General features: G+C 35.1%; 1 protein-coding gene across 1 annotated transcript in view; it reads right to left on the bottom strand.

The window, feature by feature from the left end:
• LOC149419281 (putative RNA-binding protein 46) overlaps positions 1 to 18,773 on the bottom strand; it is a 234,177-nt gene that overhangs the window by 16,840 nt on the left and 198,564 nt on the right. The window contains exon 6 of the mRNA XM_089637964.1: positions 16,162 to 16,319. Within this exon, the coding sequence (XP_089494090.1) occupies positions 16,162 to 16,319 (158 nt within the window). The remainder of the gene's footprint in view (positions 1 to 16,161; positions 16,320 to 18,773) is intronic.

Raw genomic sequence — 18,773 nt, 5'->3', positions numbered from 1 at the left:
TGATAATCATAAAAGTTTTTTAAGAAATTAATTTACCTACGCTAAAAAGCTTTCTGTAGAATCAATAGTGTTAACATAATTATTAAGACCACAAAAAACTTAATATTAATTTTAATTTTCTAATATAAAATTGTTAAACTCCCCGAATAACATTCAAAAGGGGAGGTTAGACTCCAAGGTACAAGTCTCGTCTACAAAGTGCAAGGCCTCTTATGGGCAGCGCGCCAACGGGGAAGTGATAATTTCCCCTCCTCCCCTTTGCAGTTATCACAGCGCTCGCGGTATATTTCACAACTAAATTTCTAAAAGAAAGTTTTGTTGGTTCCGCTGCATTTGCTGTCGGTGATTTATGAAATTTTAAAGCCAAAACTGCTAAATGGAAATACATAGTCAGGACTGACTATGAATCAAAGGCATTGACAACAAAAAGATCGCACGATATTTACGTAAATATTTTTTTATCGTTGGTAAGTATTGTTTATTTTTTAGTTTACTGTTTAATGATTATTTAGTATTCATTATTGATTGTCTATTATAGACTATTTATCGACTATTGACTGTTGGGACGTACTTGACTTACTTTAATCAGTGATTCCTGACAAAGTTTGGAGTAAAAAATGTATTTGAATTTTTGGTGTCCGATAACAGTTTTGGTGTTTTTTTCCAACCAAAAACATTTTAAAATTAGTTGGTATTGCATTGTTAGAGTAGCGTTACGAGGTTGGTTGACACGGCTGAGTGACCAGTAATAACATGTGAAAGTCGTTTTTGAACAACAACAAACAAGTCACCGGAGACCAAAATTACATTTACAGTTTTACTCCAAATAATGTAAGGAATCACGGTAATCAGTAGGTATACGTCAAATTCGTAAGTGGCAATAAGGAATATTTAAAAACCTTAAAAATAGTCATCATCATTGGTTATTACACTATACATGGTGTCCCAAAAGTCAACATTATCCTTTGGAGGGCTGATAGGCTATAACTCATAACGGATCAGAATATTTTAGTTAGTTATCATAAAATCGTTAGTTTTCGAGACACGGACGCTTCTATGAATTATAACATTTGGAAAAAAGCTTCTATGAAAGGAGAGGAAGATCTGGGAAGGAAAAAGGGTCAAGAGCCCTGTTGGAGAAGTAGATCCCTCAACCAGTCTCTCCAAATCCAACTGGGGCACCCCTGCTAAGTCGCCAAACGTAGCGAACCACATGAGATGACCATGCGAACCAGCAAACGTTAAACCATTTTAAAAAAACAACACTAAATGAGCATTTTCTTCTCAGTCTAATTTGTTCAGTTTTTATAACAATCAGCTATTATCCGTAGAGTTCATTTGTTCGCTTTTCGAAACAGATCATATGGTCGCATATAAATCGTTGTGCATCCCTTACCGTTATAGTTATAAATATGAACTAAACGATTTTAAACAGAAAAATGCCAAGCTTTACATTAACATGTAGAAATTAACCATAGAATAATTAAATGAAACTTACGTACCTTTTTTACAAATTATTTTTATATGAAACGACAAAAAATGAGGTGGCAATAATGTTTATTGTACGATTGTAATATAAAAATAAATGTTTTTTTTTCGTTATCAATAATTTTAGTTCAAATACATCTACAAAGCATACAATCTTAATGGTGCAATACTTGAGTTAGACCGTTCTTGCACTAGAGGCCTCATACATAAGTCTACGTGTCGATATTAAACGTCATATCCACACATAACAGATCATTGTAGAGCATTTCTGATTGGGTACGTAGTTTAAATAAGGAATAATTCCACCTAGGTTAAGACGGCGTGGGTGGGAAGAGTGGATGTATAAGAGTTGGGGGGAACGGGAGGCGGCTGTAGGTGTGGAGTGGGTGGAGGTGCCGACCGAGAGGGGAGGTGGTGGGTTAGTTTAAGCCCGGGTTTAGACAAAGGCCCCTTCAAACCTGGCGACAGAGACTTTAGTTTAGGATTGTCGTTTACACCGTGTTTGAATTAACATCTGGAGTTTCGACGGTGAACTCTGTCAACTATGGGGAAATGTGGAATACCAGAGATAGAAAATTGCAAGTGACAACTGACAATTTCGTTATCAAAAAACAGATTAATTTAATTTTGTCTTTTTGCGTCCAAACTGCCCGGAGTCAATGGAACTATGACATAATCAATTGGGATATGTTGGGAGGCTGAAGAGAGTTAGGGGAGGAGATGGGGAAAGGAAGGATAGCAGGTACCTATTGCCAAGCAGTGCTAATAGCGCTGAATTCATTTCAAGCAATGTTTTTATTCTAGATTGCAGTCTTTCGCCGGGCAGGAAGGATAGGAACACTTGATGTAGGATGTAAAGGACTGTTCATATTGAAAGCGAAAAAGCTCGCCTTTTTCTGACCAATATAAACATTCGTAGTAAAAAAGGTAATCCTTTCGACACAAACTATAAAACATAATCATTAGAATTTTTCCAGCGTACAGAAATATAGCAATTGATAGCAAGGAAAATAAACAAAAATAACAGCTTCCATTCCAGGAAAAAAGTAGAACTTGATAATATTACCGATTTTTATTTAAAAATTTGAAACCGCACAAGAATACCAACTGCTCCCAACCGTCTGGAGCCAGTGAGACTATGACATCCCCAAATGGGTTATGTTGTGAGGCTGAAGATAACGGGGAGGAAAAGGAGACGTGGAAGAGGAAGGTGGGGAAGAACCTGGCTATTCATATCTGGTCACCAATCACGGCCAAAGCCGTTTACGGGATTAGCCATTACGCGATACTGGGATTATCTTTCACTCCACTCGGTACACAGTATTATTTTTAATAAGTAATTTGTTGAATAGCACCAATTAATCAAACAAAATTTACTTGCGCACTCCGGGATTTGACCTGCGACCTCTGGCTTGTTAATCGAGAGATTTGCCCCTCGACCACGGAGGTCGTCTCTATGGTGTTTTGATTTGATTGACTTATTGGTGTTTTAATTTTAATTTTAATATTTCAAAATTCAACTCACTTTAAACACTATTAAACATTATACATATATGGAATTTAAACGAGATTTCTAACTTGCGACCAACATTGCAATACGATGCCAATTCGTCAATATCAAAATATGTCATAACATCTTTACTGGAATCTTCCGAAATTCAAATATTTTAGTCACTACTCCACAGAGAAATTTCCTTGTACATCTATTCAAATCAGCTTCCCAAATCCAAACATGCAACATTATTGAATGGCGTAATCAGATTTCGGTCAAACTATTCCATTATGTAGTATTGTGTTTTCACAGTTGAGTGTTCATGCCTCACCCATATACCCAATACATAATACGTTTACGCAGCACACGAGTGCATAATGCCACATGTGTGTCCGGTTGACCCTCGGTCACATATGGCCCGTCAATTGACAGGTCACTCTGACGTGTTGTGTCAGTGACACAACAGCTGGCTTCGGACCGAAACACAAAGGATTGACCTGATTTTAATTATTAAAAAAAAACTTTAGGTATGGAAATTTAGCTGTTCAATTAATTGGACAGCTCGGTGTATTTTACGACTGGATAGGCGAAATGGCTATTGAAGCAGAAATAGACGAGTCAGTGGTTAAAAAATAATTATTTACGAAAGAGCCATGCAACTCGACAATTTAATTCCTTGTTAATTTATTAATGGTTTTCATGAACGACTTTCTTTTTGGTTGTAAAGCAGTGTGTAGTGAAAACCAAAACAATATGAAATAAACAGAACAAAAAATAAATTTAAAATATACACATAATAATAATAAATAATAATAATACTTGGATGACTTGTATAGCGCCGTTTTTGTGCAAAAACACCTCAAGGGCGCTGTAAACTGGGGTTTATTTACAAAATAGAATTTTTTTAACAATACAATTTTGGTTGTGATGAACGTTTTACTTGTGATGTACCTAACATTCTAAAATTCTCATTTTTTCAATACATAATAAAATACTCCTAAATAGCCGTACTTACAATTGGTGACGATGGAAAAAAGCCACAAGTGAGTGTTACATTTTATTTTATTTATTTATTGTATTATCATATACAGTGGTATTCCACACGCTTAATTATAAAATAAATGCAGCATCTAATTTGCCAATTAACCGACCTCTTCTTACTCAAAATAATATTTGTCTTAACTCTAATATTAACATTTTTTTGGATTCACTGCCCAAATTCACATATACACGGACGCACGCACGAACACACGCACGCACGCACGCACGCACGCACGCACGCACGCACGCACGCACACACGCACGCACGCACGCGCACACACGTACGCACACACACACGCACACACGTACGCACACCTGCAAACACACACGCACTCACACACGCACACACACACACACACGCACACACGTACGCACAAACACACGCGCACACGCACATACACACACAAGCACACACACAAGCACACACGCATTGCACACACAAATACATTACACACACACATACATTACACACACACACACATACATTACACACACATACATTACACACACACACACACACACACACACACACACACACACACACACACACACACACACACACACACACACACACACACACACACACACACACACACACACACACACACACACACACACACACACACACACACACACACACACACACACACACACACACACACACACACACACACACACACACACACACACACACACACACACACACACACACACACACACACACACACACACACACACACACACACACACACACACACACACACACACACACACACACACACACACACACACACACACACACACACACACACACACACACACACACACACACACACACACACACACACACACACACACACACACACACACACACACACACACACCTATATACTACACACGTCACCTGGTAATTAAGGAATAAACATACCACTTAGCAGACATTACAAGGAAATATATCATAGGTAATCAACATGAAATATCTTATTCCTGTATATTGTTTCATCTCTGTGAATCATGTACTGTTTGTTTCTATAATATAAAATAAAATAAATAAATGATACGTCCAGAATTAATCCAGAAATTACCATAATATTAAAAATATTAATTAATAAATTGTGTGAAGCCGCACAAGAGGCCCAATTGCTTCCAACTGACTGGAGCCAGTGAGATAATGGCATCCCCAAATAGGGTATGCTGTGAGGCTGAATATAGTGGGGAGGGGAAGGAGATGAGGAAGAAAGTGGCGAAGTACCTGGCTATTCAGATCTGGATACATTTGACACGGCCAAAGCCATTTCGAGCAATGTTTCAATTCTGAATGGTGGTATCTTAGGGAGATACTGAGAGTATCTTCCACTATGGTACGTGCCGCAAATATACTATATGTGTTTATATATATTGCGCACGCCGGGTTTTAAACCCGCGACGTCCAGCTTGCTATCCGAGAGCCTTACCCCTCGACCGCGGAGGCCGTGAAAAAAATTAAAAGTGGCGATTAGAAATTAAAAAAAAATTTCACCTCAATACAATATTTTAAAAGGTCTTTTAACTTAAAAAAATAGCTCGACTCTTCTTTTTGATGATTAATCTTCCTACCCAGGAACTCTACCAACTTCGCCAAATGCCGATCGGGTAGGCCCGACATTGATTTCGAACATTAACTGATTTCAGAGAAATGCTTATACGTCCGCGTGATTTTATGTGATTTTCACAAAAATACATTAGGATGCTACGAGTCTATCTGCCGACTTTCAGCTTAATCGGATTTCGGAAACTGTGTTAATTTCCGTTTTAAAGATTTACATTCATTCATTAACATCACACAGATGTATTCAAAAAAGAAAAGAAAAAACTGTTTCTTTCAGAACAGATGTTAAATCAAAAAGAGCAAAAGATATAATCCCCTAAAATAATGATAAGCATGAGACAGAAAGGATGGAAACCAATGTAAACCTGATATTAAAACATTCTTCAAACATTTACGTTTATACCCAAAATATCAGAATGACCCATCCGCAATACCCAAAAGTTCGACTAACTTTCAATCATTTTTATTAACATCGCTTGGAATGGAAACTATTCCATTATGAGTTTTGTAATTTCGGCATACTTTGCACCTGCCACCTTTGGCCCTCTGCCCGAGGAATCAAAATGCTAGGCCATTGGTCCTGCCAGTATCGGATCCGTTGTAACATATCTTTCGGTTAAATGTGAACTACGTGGGAAAAGGGAAGAAGTTATGATGGATCAGATATACGCCTACAAGTATAATACACTCCCGCAACAACTAATTTATTATACTTAATGATAAACTAATTTTTATAAGACAAGGTTTTATGCATAGCATAAAAGTAAATAAAGTTGGTTGTTTACAGGTGAAACAAATATAATGATAAACATTAGTTTATCATTAAAAATAATAATATTTGACAAAAATATTTCACAAACAAATGTATATACAATATGTCTCGACGCCATCTAGTGGGAAATTTAGCACTAACAAAGACTTTCCTACAAAAATAAAGTTGGTTGATTACAGGTGAAAAAAATATAATAACTAATTTAATGTTTGTCATTCAAATTTTCAACGTGTAACATGCATTTGATCAATGTTTATACAGGATTTTAAAGACTGATTCCTGAGCAAAAAAAAAGTTGGTGACATTTTGGTTTCAATTTTTTTAAATCAGTAGGTATTGAATAGTTGGGGTCGGGTAGACGCTGGACGGTTCAGCGATTAATCAGCAGATTAACAAGTGACCAGTAAAGATTTTGTTTTGAAAAAAAAAATTAAAAATCCGGAGACTTTAATTTCATTAACATTTTTAAATTACAAATAATGTGAGTAATCACTGATTAAAATAATTCACGTACGTCACTCAAAAACCTGTATAAATGAGTATATACATTGGTCATATTTTTACTTACGGCAGTAAAGTTGCGTCCACTAAACGTCCTGTCATAACCTCTTTTTCCGTTACACGCGTTGTTTTAGATAAAGAGTGAGAAGTTACAACGGAGCTATCAGTGGCACGCCTTGACGTGAGAGTCCCCACATTGCCATGCAAGGGCGATAGAGCCACTTCTGGTTACAAGCGTGCTGTCTATCGCCAGTTTGACATTTACAACCTGACTTAAATATATGACGCCTACATTTATATCGTAGATTTTTAGAGCAAAAAATATTTCAAATACCAAAATGATAAAATACATTTATTTTCCTTCAGATATTTTTTTTTTCAAAATGCCAACGGTCGGTCAAAGATGGATCTTCAATAATTAGATAAATGCCTACTTCAAGCTTTTAGTAGGCGCTTTTAAAAAGAAAACAGCCAGTGTTAGAATTACAGCGTGAATACTTCTGTCACATTCTATACCAAAAGGTGGATGAAGAAAATTGCAGCGCGTTAAAAAACTATATGTTTGCTCGAGTTTTACATTTTTCCGAAACCTTTTTTTATTGAACAATATTTGGAAGAAAAATATGATATCTTATCTTATTTTTCATACAATTAAATATACATTTAAAGATGAATAGACATCATTGTGAAAATGACATGTCAGCTGAAAACACTTTATTTTTCCTAAATCCTGACGGAAAAGGCCGTGCAAATTAAATAAGATTAACACTAAATTAGCTTTGTTTAAAAAATAAGCAGTTACAATATTTAATTAAAATTTCAATTGAATATGCACAACACTAACAATTAAAATTCCATAGGGCCTATAAATAAAATAATAAGCGCCCGAGAATTGCCACACTGAGAACGATAATCTCTCGAAAAATTTCAGTAACGATCACGAAAAAGCTTAATGTTGTTGGAAAAGGGGAAAATGTTGAATATTAACACGTGTGACGGGAATTGGCCAGAAATCCCAATGTTCCTTGCCTAATTCCGGCGGATTAGGCAAGGAACGCGACCATTACCGAATCCGTAAGTATTTTAATCGAGTTGCGAAATTAGTTTTAGGCAGGTGAAAACTTTAAGTTCGATTCGACTAACTTTTAATAATGGACAGTTTCAATATTTCGTATGCACTTTTTACCAAATTATTATACCCACGTTTACGTCGTTAATAACATGATACCACGTCCTATTTCACATTTGGGATTGGGCCGCTACTATATATAATAACACTCCTTATGTAGATGGCGATAAGGTTTAAATTCCCGCATAACACCAGCCGCCTGTTTTGATTTTTGCAAGAAAAAAAAAACGCCAAAAAACCAAATTTTATTTTATTTTGCGAATGTTCTATGATCATTTTCTAAAGAACTATATTTTTCACATTATACAATAAAATCATAACCGAATGTGGGTTCGTAAGTAGTTCATTTTGATCTTTGAAGTAGTTTTTATAGGCCTGATACTTTGTTTTTTCTGGGCTTATTAAAAAAACGCCCTATTAATTTAAAAGGCCATGTGATTTACTCCCAGTATTTTATTAAAACATCTAAAATATTTCTAAACGATCAAATTTTAAAACCAAAAACACGTGATTTTGCATACCACGTAATGCTTCGCCTAAAACTAAGGGTGTAGCAATTGTTCATTAGTTGAGGATTCTTAATATGGCAATATAAAAAAGTTCACTAGTTGGGGGACTTATCTAGTAATAATTTATTCAACAGTAGTTGAGAACTTTAGAAATCAAGCTCTTTTAATAAAAAGTGCAAAATAATTAAAATAATAAACTAAAAAAAATCATTTGTATATCCTTCATATTTAAGGAATTTAAGGTCAGAAAATGAATTACTCTGTTCCTATACCACTCAAATTTACAAGTGTATAAAGAAGATATTTTAAATGAAGCCGCACAAATAATAACAAAAACACCAAATACAACAAAACGGCAATACAGGTTACCGCTTCAGATAAGTAAAAGAAAATTTTGAGTCAACACAACTGCAAATACCTAGGAATAAAATTATTTTTTAAATTACCAGAAAATATAAGATCCCTAAACAATAACAAAGATTGAATAATATTCACTTCTAAAAAAAATGAAAACTTAAACTGAAAAGTAAACATTTTTTAAAATTAAAACAACAATGGTAATAAAAAAACTTTTTACTACCACACAAATAACACCCCTTTCCCATACACACAAGCATAGCTTTTTACGGAATTGGGTACATCTTTAAATAAAAAATACTGATACATGATGATAAAAATTAAATTACACTGTTTTATATTATAAACTTATCAATTATTATAGTCATTTGTTTTTGGGGTATTATGCCGTATTGCGCTACCTCCTTCTTTAGCCAACGTTTCGCACAGCATTGCTGTCCGAAAGAAGGAGGTAGCGCAATACGGCATAATACCCCAAAAACAAATCACTATAATACGGCCGTGAAAATCTCAAATCATACACTTATCAATTATGTTTATATTTTGTATAAATAATTTTTGGAAAAAAAGTGCGCTAGTTTAGGGATCAAGTAGCAGCCAGCTCAAATAAATTATGGGTTGGTTGAGGATTCACCTCGTCTTTTCTGTATCTATGCTTGCCAGCTGTACTGTCAATTAGAAATTATTGACATATCGGTGCGTATGGCTTTATGAAAGATACTGAAGGAATTTAGAAGGGTTTGGAAATGTTTGAAAAGGATGAATAAATTTGCGGCGGAGTGAAAGGGTTAAGCCAACACTTCGGGAGGAAGAACAATGCATGAAATTCAATTATTGAAAGTTGAACGAAGTTGGAAGTGAATTATTATTATTCATGAAAGTTGAATATTTCAGACTTATTGAATATTATTTATCGAATTAATGATTAATTCAATGAATGAGAATTCAAGGAAATTATTGTTTTGTCAAAACAACTAAGTAAGCATACAACATTGTTCCTAGTCTCGATATAATGTACTGTTGACTCAGTATTGCGATTAAAATTGGCTACATCGACAAGGTCTGGTGTTAAATATACTCTCAGTATCTACCTCGAAACATTCGTAGATATCATTGCTCTATTCTATTCACTGACGCCTCTTGAATACAAATAAGGTTGCTTTTTATTGAAATATAAATTGGCACCATTGGCAATTTCAATTAAGATAAAATACATTTTCAGTATCGCCTAGTAAAGGATTGAAAGACAATACATTACAATATTATAACATTCCTGGATATGAACCGTTAATTTTTTCAAAGATATAGATATTATGCAAGTACTTATGGGAAAAAAACTTATTGAGGATACATAACGTTAGTAATACGAGATCAGTAGCTCAAGAATGTTGGTCTCGGTAGACAAGAGGATCTGGGTTCGAGTCTCTGTTGCGTATGTCCCAATATGTGAATACCTTACAAGAGTTCCAACTGCACCCAATCGTATGGAGCCAGTGAGCTATCCAATATATATTACCAATGAGACCATGGCATCCCCAATTGGGGTATGTTGTGAGGATGAAGGCAGTGTGGAGAAGGAGATGGGGGGGAGGAAGGTGGGGAAGTACCTTAATTTCAGATCTGATCACCAAACACGGCTAAAGCCATTTCAAGCAACGTTTCAATTCTGAATGGTGGTCTTACACCAGGGCGATTTTGAGAGTTTCTTCCACTCAGGAACGTGCCGCAAGTATACTATATATTATATTAAATATATTAATACTGAAATAACAAAAATTTATCAATTAAAATATACTTGCGCACGCCGAGATTTGAATCTTGGGGTATGTACTAACGGCTCGCTAGTCGAGAGCTTTACCCCTCGACCACGGAGGCCGTCAATATAATAGAGAGTTAATATTATTTTCAATGACTGAATATTGTTTATTCGTCATTGTTAAAATTCATTTCACACCCTGATTGGGATCGTCTTTACAAAAATTCAGTTGAGTTACCAGTTACTAACTTACCTACGATAGTTAGATCAATCTGTGTATTCAAGCGATGTATTGATTCGAATCAATACCAATATTAAATTCATTCATGCATCCGAATTCATTGAAATGAATTTCGAACATTCGTGCATTTCAATAACAAAAATATTAGGTTCAATAAATGATTATTAGTCGGAATCTATGATATTAAAAATAAAAATATATTTTGATATCTCCAGTCAGTGCCATTAATCTCTCCAGGATTCGAAGGTTTCAGTAAGGTTGGTTTTAATCAAATTTCGTCAGGTGAGATAAAAATTGAAGCTAGAAAAAAGTTTAATGAAATCACATTTGATTTAGTAATGGAACTTTCATTCAGATAAGACTGGCCCGCTTTCCACTAAAAATAATGAAAACCGAAGCTTTTAAAATCGCCTAGTCAGCTGCGAAGGTTTTCTCACAATGAAAATTCTCTCCGCCATGTAAATCGCTTCTACTTAACTAGAAGTGGCAGCAAGGTACCGCCATCTATTAGCGTAATTGAAAGCTTTAGACTTTTAAGACCTAACAGAGCTTAGGCTCTGAAAGCGAGTTAACACCATGAGTCAGGTATTCTAGGGTTCGATTCTCTGCGTGGTCTAAAATTATCATCACAAAAAAGAAAACTGAAGTAAACGGCCTCCGTGGTCGAGGGGTAAGATCCTCGACTTCGAATCCGGAGACCTCGACTTTGAATCCGGAGACCTCGACTTTGAATCCGGAGACTTCGACTTTGAATCCCGAGACCACGACTTTGAATCCGGAGACCGCGGTTTCAAATAAGTCCGTGCGCGAGTAATTTTCATACAAAATTCATACGAAATATTATACATAGTATACTTCCGACAAGATAGATACCTGCTAGTACCTGAGTATCACTGGTGAAAGACCACCATTTAGAATCGAAACTTTGCTTGAAACGGCTTTAGCCGTGTGGAGTGACTACATCTAATTATGCCTCCTCCGCATCTCCTTCCCCTCCCTGAAACCTTCAGCGTCACAACATACCCCAAGTGAGGATGCCATAGACTCACTGGCTCCAGTTAGCCGAGAACAGTTGGAACGCGGTATTCACATAAAAAAATCTGCAACTATAGCCTTGCCTCTTAGAACTCAGCCCTAAACATGATCTCTGTTCACACCCGTCCTTTGTGGGAAATAAGGAAAACCTACAATGGAGCTATAACGTGCGTTTGTACGTCGACCTATCTGGATCTCTTTGTGTTCTTCGAAGATTCTATTACCACTGTTTTAAAGTACCCTTTTGAACCCTTTTCTGTGGATAACGAGTGCAGAAAGAAGGTCATTGCATAATATCTACAAGGCGGGTTCAGAACACAACCGACATGAGTATGTTATCTCATGCAGTTTCCTATTCAATTTGGCATGAAATTTTATTTAGAAAGGAATAGGTGTGCATTACACTGTATCGAAATAGGTATTCTTGATGTTTGATGTCGTAAGACAAAACAAAAATATTAGTGCGGCAAAAAAGACAGATTTTATTTTACATCTTATTTTTCTTAAATAAATAAAAGGGTTGGGATTTTTTTTTGGCATGAATAAGAAAATGGCATTACAAAAATGTTTCGCTATACATTCCCTATGACCTATGATGTTACTGGAATACTGAATTTTAAGATTGAAAACTCGATAAAATATAAATACCATAAAATATACCCGTCCCATAGTAACTTGTCTCCATCAAATAGAAAAGAGGAAAACAAATTATCATAGAGGTAGGTAAGGGGAGGGAAAAACATTCGCGAGAGAAGCATTCGCGGCATTACCATAACAAAGCACATTTTCGTCACCGCCTCCCCCCCCCCCTCGCTCAGCCACCCCCCCAAACTCTCTTACTTTCGATGTGACACCAAGGACTATCTACCACTATAACCATTGGTGGGTGGCAGTGGCTGGTTGTGAAGAAAATTTTGCGGGTATAAACAAAGGTTTCTTTTTATAATTTATATTAGATTATATTTTGAAATCATAAAATAGGGGCCTCAGCACATGTAAAGCTTTCAGTGAGGCCCACATAATCAAAATGTTTTAAAATATGTATAGTTGTCATATTTAATAAGAAAAAATCTGGACAGAAAATAAAGAACCTTTTTCACAAAAAGCACGTCTATTTTTTTTATAAAACTTACACTTCATAAATCTTACAATGTGACGAGTGTAGGTATAAGACTGCCAGGAGGCTAATGTCCGTTCGCTCTTATAATTTATCTATTTCTTGAATGCTAACTGCTCGCCTTCCTTGGTACTACGCACTAACGGCATCTGTTGGAGAACTCTATGAACTCTATAAACACTAGAACCATCTGTACCACGAAGCAAGAACTATCGCACTATATTGTATGTACCTACCTATCTACGCGCTACGTTCAACTTTGAAGTTCATCTTTTTTTAATTTTGTCATAAATTATCCTGAAATAGTAAACTTTACAATTTAAGAAGATGTACAGACATTAGTGCCACGCATAAATTTTAATTCTTGTGAAAACTTGCGACAGAATTACAAAAAAGCATTAAAGATAGCTCAAACAAAAAAAAAGTTTTCTTAGTCCTCCTTTACTTGGGAGGGCTCATATAATAGAAAAAACACATCATATTTTACCAGCTACTTATATAATATAATTATTATCTACGTAAGGTATACTAATAAAAGTAAGGCTTTTTTTCTCAATGAGAATATTGCACAAGAGTCCCAACTGACCCGAGCTAACGGGGCTTTGGCATCCCCACTTGGAGTATGTTGTGAGGTTTTGAGGTTTTTAAGTACCTATTTACAGATCTAGTCACTAAATACGGCTAAAGCAAACGACTTCCACTACGGCGATAGTGAGTTTTTTATGTTTAAGATTCAATTTTATAAATTTTCAATTTTGATACAAACGTCGCGTTTGTTTAAAATGACGATGTTTCCAGACAGATTTAAAAGAATTTATGCAGAATATTCTCGCCATCAACAATACCTAAATTGGGAGGTCCGTGCAATAAAATGATAATTAAAAATGTAGCGTCTTTAATCTTAAGGTTTAATTAAAAGCATTTCTGAAGCCGGTATTCATTAGCGAGAATTATTAACCCCTGCTGCGGGGGTGGGGATTGGGGGAGGTTTATTGAATTGGACGTGACGAAAATTTGTAAGGTGACGAAAAAATTAATTTCTGCCGACAAGACGGGAGAAGGCAGTTTGAATTACCCACTTACTGGCGCGTGCCGTACCTGCTTTTCAATTTTCCGGAACAACTTACATTAGGGTACTTTTATTATAGGTATTTTTCAGCTGAAAATACCTTCTTCTATGAAACAGACATTTTTCTCGTGAAAGAAAAAAGTGAAACACTATGTTTTTCCACTGAGAGCTCCGTTGTAGCCTCTCCGTTAAAAGCGTTAAAAAAAGAATAAAAAGCTTATTTTATGTAAAAATTCATCCCTAAAATGGATCAATTTTTTTTAGAATTCATTCTTTATCAAAAAACAGCTAATACATTATAACTTTAAAGTAGTTATTACATGCTATCTGAAAACAGTGGTCGTAAAATTAGATATATTTTTCGAAACCTACAAGGAGTTTTTACCGCTACGGTAATTTTGCAATGTATTAGATAAAATATCTGTTAATATGTTTGGTTATATTATCATTGTACAACCGAATAATCCAACTACGGTAAAATTTTGTGGCAATTACAAATAAGTCAGTATTACAAACAATAATTGACAATTTCTTTATTTTAGTATTTAGGCAGGTGACTCTTCAAATATAGTTTTATGGCATATAGAGAACGGCCACCCACATCCGAATGATTTGCAATTTCATTTAACTGCACTGCCCTTGCCATGCTTTGCTTAGTCAGGGCGTCGGTTCTGCCAGTTGTGGTCTAGTACATATAAATCATAGTATCCCAAGAGGAATGGGGCTATCGATAAAATTGTTGCAATTTTGAAAAACAATAGATAGACTTGTATTCCACCTGGTTTTTAGACTTACAGTTTCCTAAAGTAAACCAATATAGTGCATGAACCTTGGACAGGTTCCGGACATTCCTGAGGAATTTCTTCTGGATTTGCTCCAACATATTAATTTAATTCCGGTGGTATGGTTCCCAAACATCGCTCGCGAACTACAGCTCGCTTCTCGGTATGCCATCGAACAATGCCAGCGTTGCTTCTTGGTTATTAACCTGCTTGTATGTCCTGATGATAAGCCCAATAAGTTTCTAGCAGGACTGAGTGAGCTGCGATGTGTGGTCAGAGAATGTCAGTACGACACCGAGATCCTACACGGATGTTACATGTGATAACCGTATCACCCAAAGATATTAGAAGAACGAGATGTGCTATGCGCAGTTCGTACTGAGTGGAATTGTTTTGCCGAGTGTCGCCGGTTTTGTTCACCGATACTACTGCACACCTTCGCTTGCGCTAAGGTATCCGCACTAATACATAGAACAGATTTCTGTGCGTACACGTCCCAATACCGTTCAAAGTACCCTAATTAGGTAGTACTCCGGCTACGGTCCGGCGGCCAACATAGCATATCTCGTTCTTCTAATATCTTTGGTATCACCCTTTGTCTTATTAACTATAGTATTTTGTAGTAATTATTAATACAACATATGCCTCCTAATCTACAAAATCCAATATGGACTTATACACACAAACACAAAATTTAAACAAACGTCATAAGTACACGAACATTATATCTACTAGGCAAATAACAAATTGTACACAAATACTGTAAGGACTGAAAGTGGCAAAAGAGACATTGACCACGAGGGTGTACAAATATACAATCTCCTTCCAGATAATCTTAAAACGGAGAGTATAAGTATAAATGTATTTAAAAAAAGCTTTTTAATCTAAAGTTATTAGAACAGAATTAGAAAACTACTTATTTAATGTTGTATGTACTTGTATAAGTTAAGAAAGTGAAATGTAAAATTTCTTTTAACTTAATAAATAAATTTTTAAAAATATATAAATATATATATATACACACAAATAAAATAAAATTTATGCTATTGCACTTATTGCGACTTTACTATTATATTTTCGATGCTGGAATGCATTTTTCCTGTTTTTTAGGTTAATCCATACATAACGTACACTCAAACGTTAAGTGCACTCCTAAGTAAAAAATTTGTTCAGCTATGGTTAATTACTCAGATATTGCGCGGTATTGTAGTTTTTTAGACTTAGCGACAGCTCAGTTTTATTGGTGAAAGCCAAAGTGAAACTTGAAATAAGGAGATAATCTACCTTCTCTTATACTGCGCCTCCATGATCATCTTGTTCCTCTTGTAGCTGGAGTGCGATCTGCCTCCGGATCTCCCTGCCACGAAGTTACCTCTCAGCTTAACCTTGTCGATACTTCGAATGCGAATCTCATCGCCTTCGAGGTGGGCTACCTCGAGGTACTGAAACAAATGAAAAAAACAGTTCAAACATGTTCAATTTCGATTATTTTTAATATAATAGAACTTAAGTGAAACATAATTCGGTAGAACGTATAAGGTAGAAGGGAGTCCAGAGTAGTCTAGTGCACTGTTTTAAATGTGGGCGGAATTATGCTGTGTAAAGGGAATATGAAGCATTATATCGCGGAATGATTTTGATATGAAAGGAAATTGATACATCTTTCATTTAAAATATGTTACAAAAAGACATTTTGCAATTGAAAACAAAGGAGCCAAAAACTAATGCTGCTATAGAATAGATTTATATGTTATTACATTAATTTTATATTTTGCTGCAGGAAATACCTTTAATTATAAGCGAAGACTGTACATTTGTTTCCTATTACCTATTATTAAACATACTAATTTCGGTTTTCGGTGCATGGGTGCATGTGTGAAGTGATGTCTACGTATTTTAAAAACTTTCTGTTTTCAAAATTGGAACAGGTAATTATAAATCATATTACGGTAAGCGATAAAGTAGGTACCAAAATTATTTTATTAATTAAAAAAAATTATTTGAAATGTGTGTTTCTTTCGTTTAAATGTTTGGCAGATGTAAAATAATAGGTATTCTATCTTCTATATAAATTTATAAAAAGGAGTGTCTGGTGTGGGTTTATGTTTGTTTGCTAAACAAACCTGTTTTATTCAAAGATGAAATTTTGCACATTTGACCTTCAAAACAAGAGGAAGGTCACAGTCTGCGTGATATTTCGAAAAACCACTTCCATCTCTTTTTCCTACCTCTTGAAGCAGAATTTTGATACTTATTGATGAAATTTTGTCCACTTGACGTTCGAAATAAGAGGAAAATTGCTGTAAACATTTGAGTTCGAAAAACTCTGTAAAAACTGTGTAAAAACCGTGCAACGCCGGTAACTTCAGCTAGTTACTAATAAGTTTAAAATATACAAAGCCTCAAATTAACTACCTATTTCACAGTCCGAGTTTCTTAACATCAAAGAAAAAGATCACAGAAAGGACATCAAATGAATAAATTTTATATTAAACGAATACCTTTGTTCCAAAAACAAATAATAATGGTAACAAATACAAATGCAAACACAAAACTTTGAATAAAGAAGATAGCATGAAAATAACACATGCGTCATTTGTACATGAAAAAGCTTGCACGCAATATTAGATGTGCTTCATAAATCATGTCCATTGAAAGTATCTTCACAGTTCTTATGAGCTCGCTCCCTCAGTCTGAATGACCAATGACCAATGACTAACATCCTACCCGCAACACGAAGGGTGTACCGCTGACAGCTCCGTTGCGACCTCTCCTTCTTTCTTATAAACTATGCTAGTATCAGAAAGAGAGGATACAATGGGGCTCTCGGTAGAAGGACCGTAACGATTTAGCACAGTAGCCTCTACCAAAGAGAAATATTATGAACAATGAAAATATGGAATAGTATTTGTTTGGTAATTTTCGGGATGACAGATTGACGGTTTAGCGAAATGGTAAATACATAGTTACTCGAATAAAAAATGGTTTCAAATTTAAGTAGTTACTGACCCTTGGGTACAGTTAATTTTTTTGTAATGATACCTACCGTCAGTATTATAATGGATTAAAACAGCCGATGAGTTTGTTGGTGAATTGGTTTTAGCTGTGTTCACTGCTCAGTGACGATAATTTAGTGAAACTATCTCATCATGAATGTTTTGAGATTTGACTGAAAAGGGGGAAAGGGCATTTTAAATTTTCTGATTCCCACGGCAACGGCACAAAAAAACATAAAACATACTTGTAAGTTCTTCATGACAATAATGCTGCTATTTTTGGTGTAAGAAAGATCTGTTAAAAATGAGACAAACGATGTACAAATAATGATGTATAAATAATATTATGTGAGAAAGATCTGTTGAAAATGAGACAAAAACGATGTACAAATAATGATGTTAAAATAATATTATGTGAGAAATATCTGTTGAAAATGAGACAAAAACGATGTACAAATAATGATGTTAAAATAATATTATGTGAGAAATATCTGTTGAAAATGAGACAAAAACGATGTACAAATAATGATGTATAAATAATATTATGTGAGAAAGATCTGTTGAAAATGAGAAAAACGATGTACAAATAATGATGTATAAATAATAGTGTGTGAGAAAGATATGTTGAAAATGAGACAAACGATGTAAAATTAATGATGTATAAATAATAGCGTGTGAGAAAAATCTGTTGAAAATGAGAAAAACGATGTACAAATAATGATATATAAATAATAGTTTGTGATAAAGATCTGTTGAAAATGAGACAAACCATGTATAAATAATAGTGTGTAAGAAAGATCTGTTTTAAATGAGACAAACGAAGTAAACGATTAAATGATTAAATTTTGAAATAACACAAATCAATCAAATACAATTTACTGTTTTGGGATTTTAACCCGC

Source organism: Hesperophylax consimilis, chromosome 12 (assembly GCF_061612785.1).
Source record: "Hesperophylax consimilis isolate HC1 chromosome 12, BYU_Hcon_1.0, whole genome shotgun sequence".
Taxonomy (NCBI): domain Eukaryota; kingdom Metazoa; phylum Arthropoda; class Insecta; order Trichoptera; family Limnephilidae; genus Hesperophylax; species Hesperophylax consimilis.
This window is presented reverse-complemented; position numbering and strand designations above follow the sequence as displayed.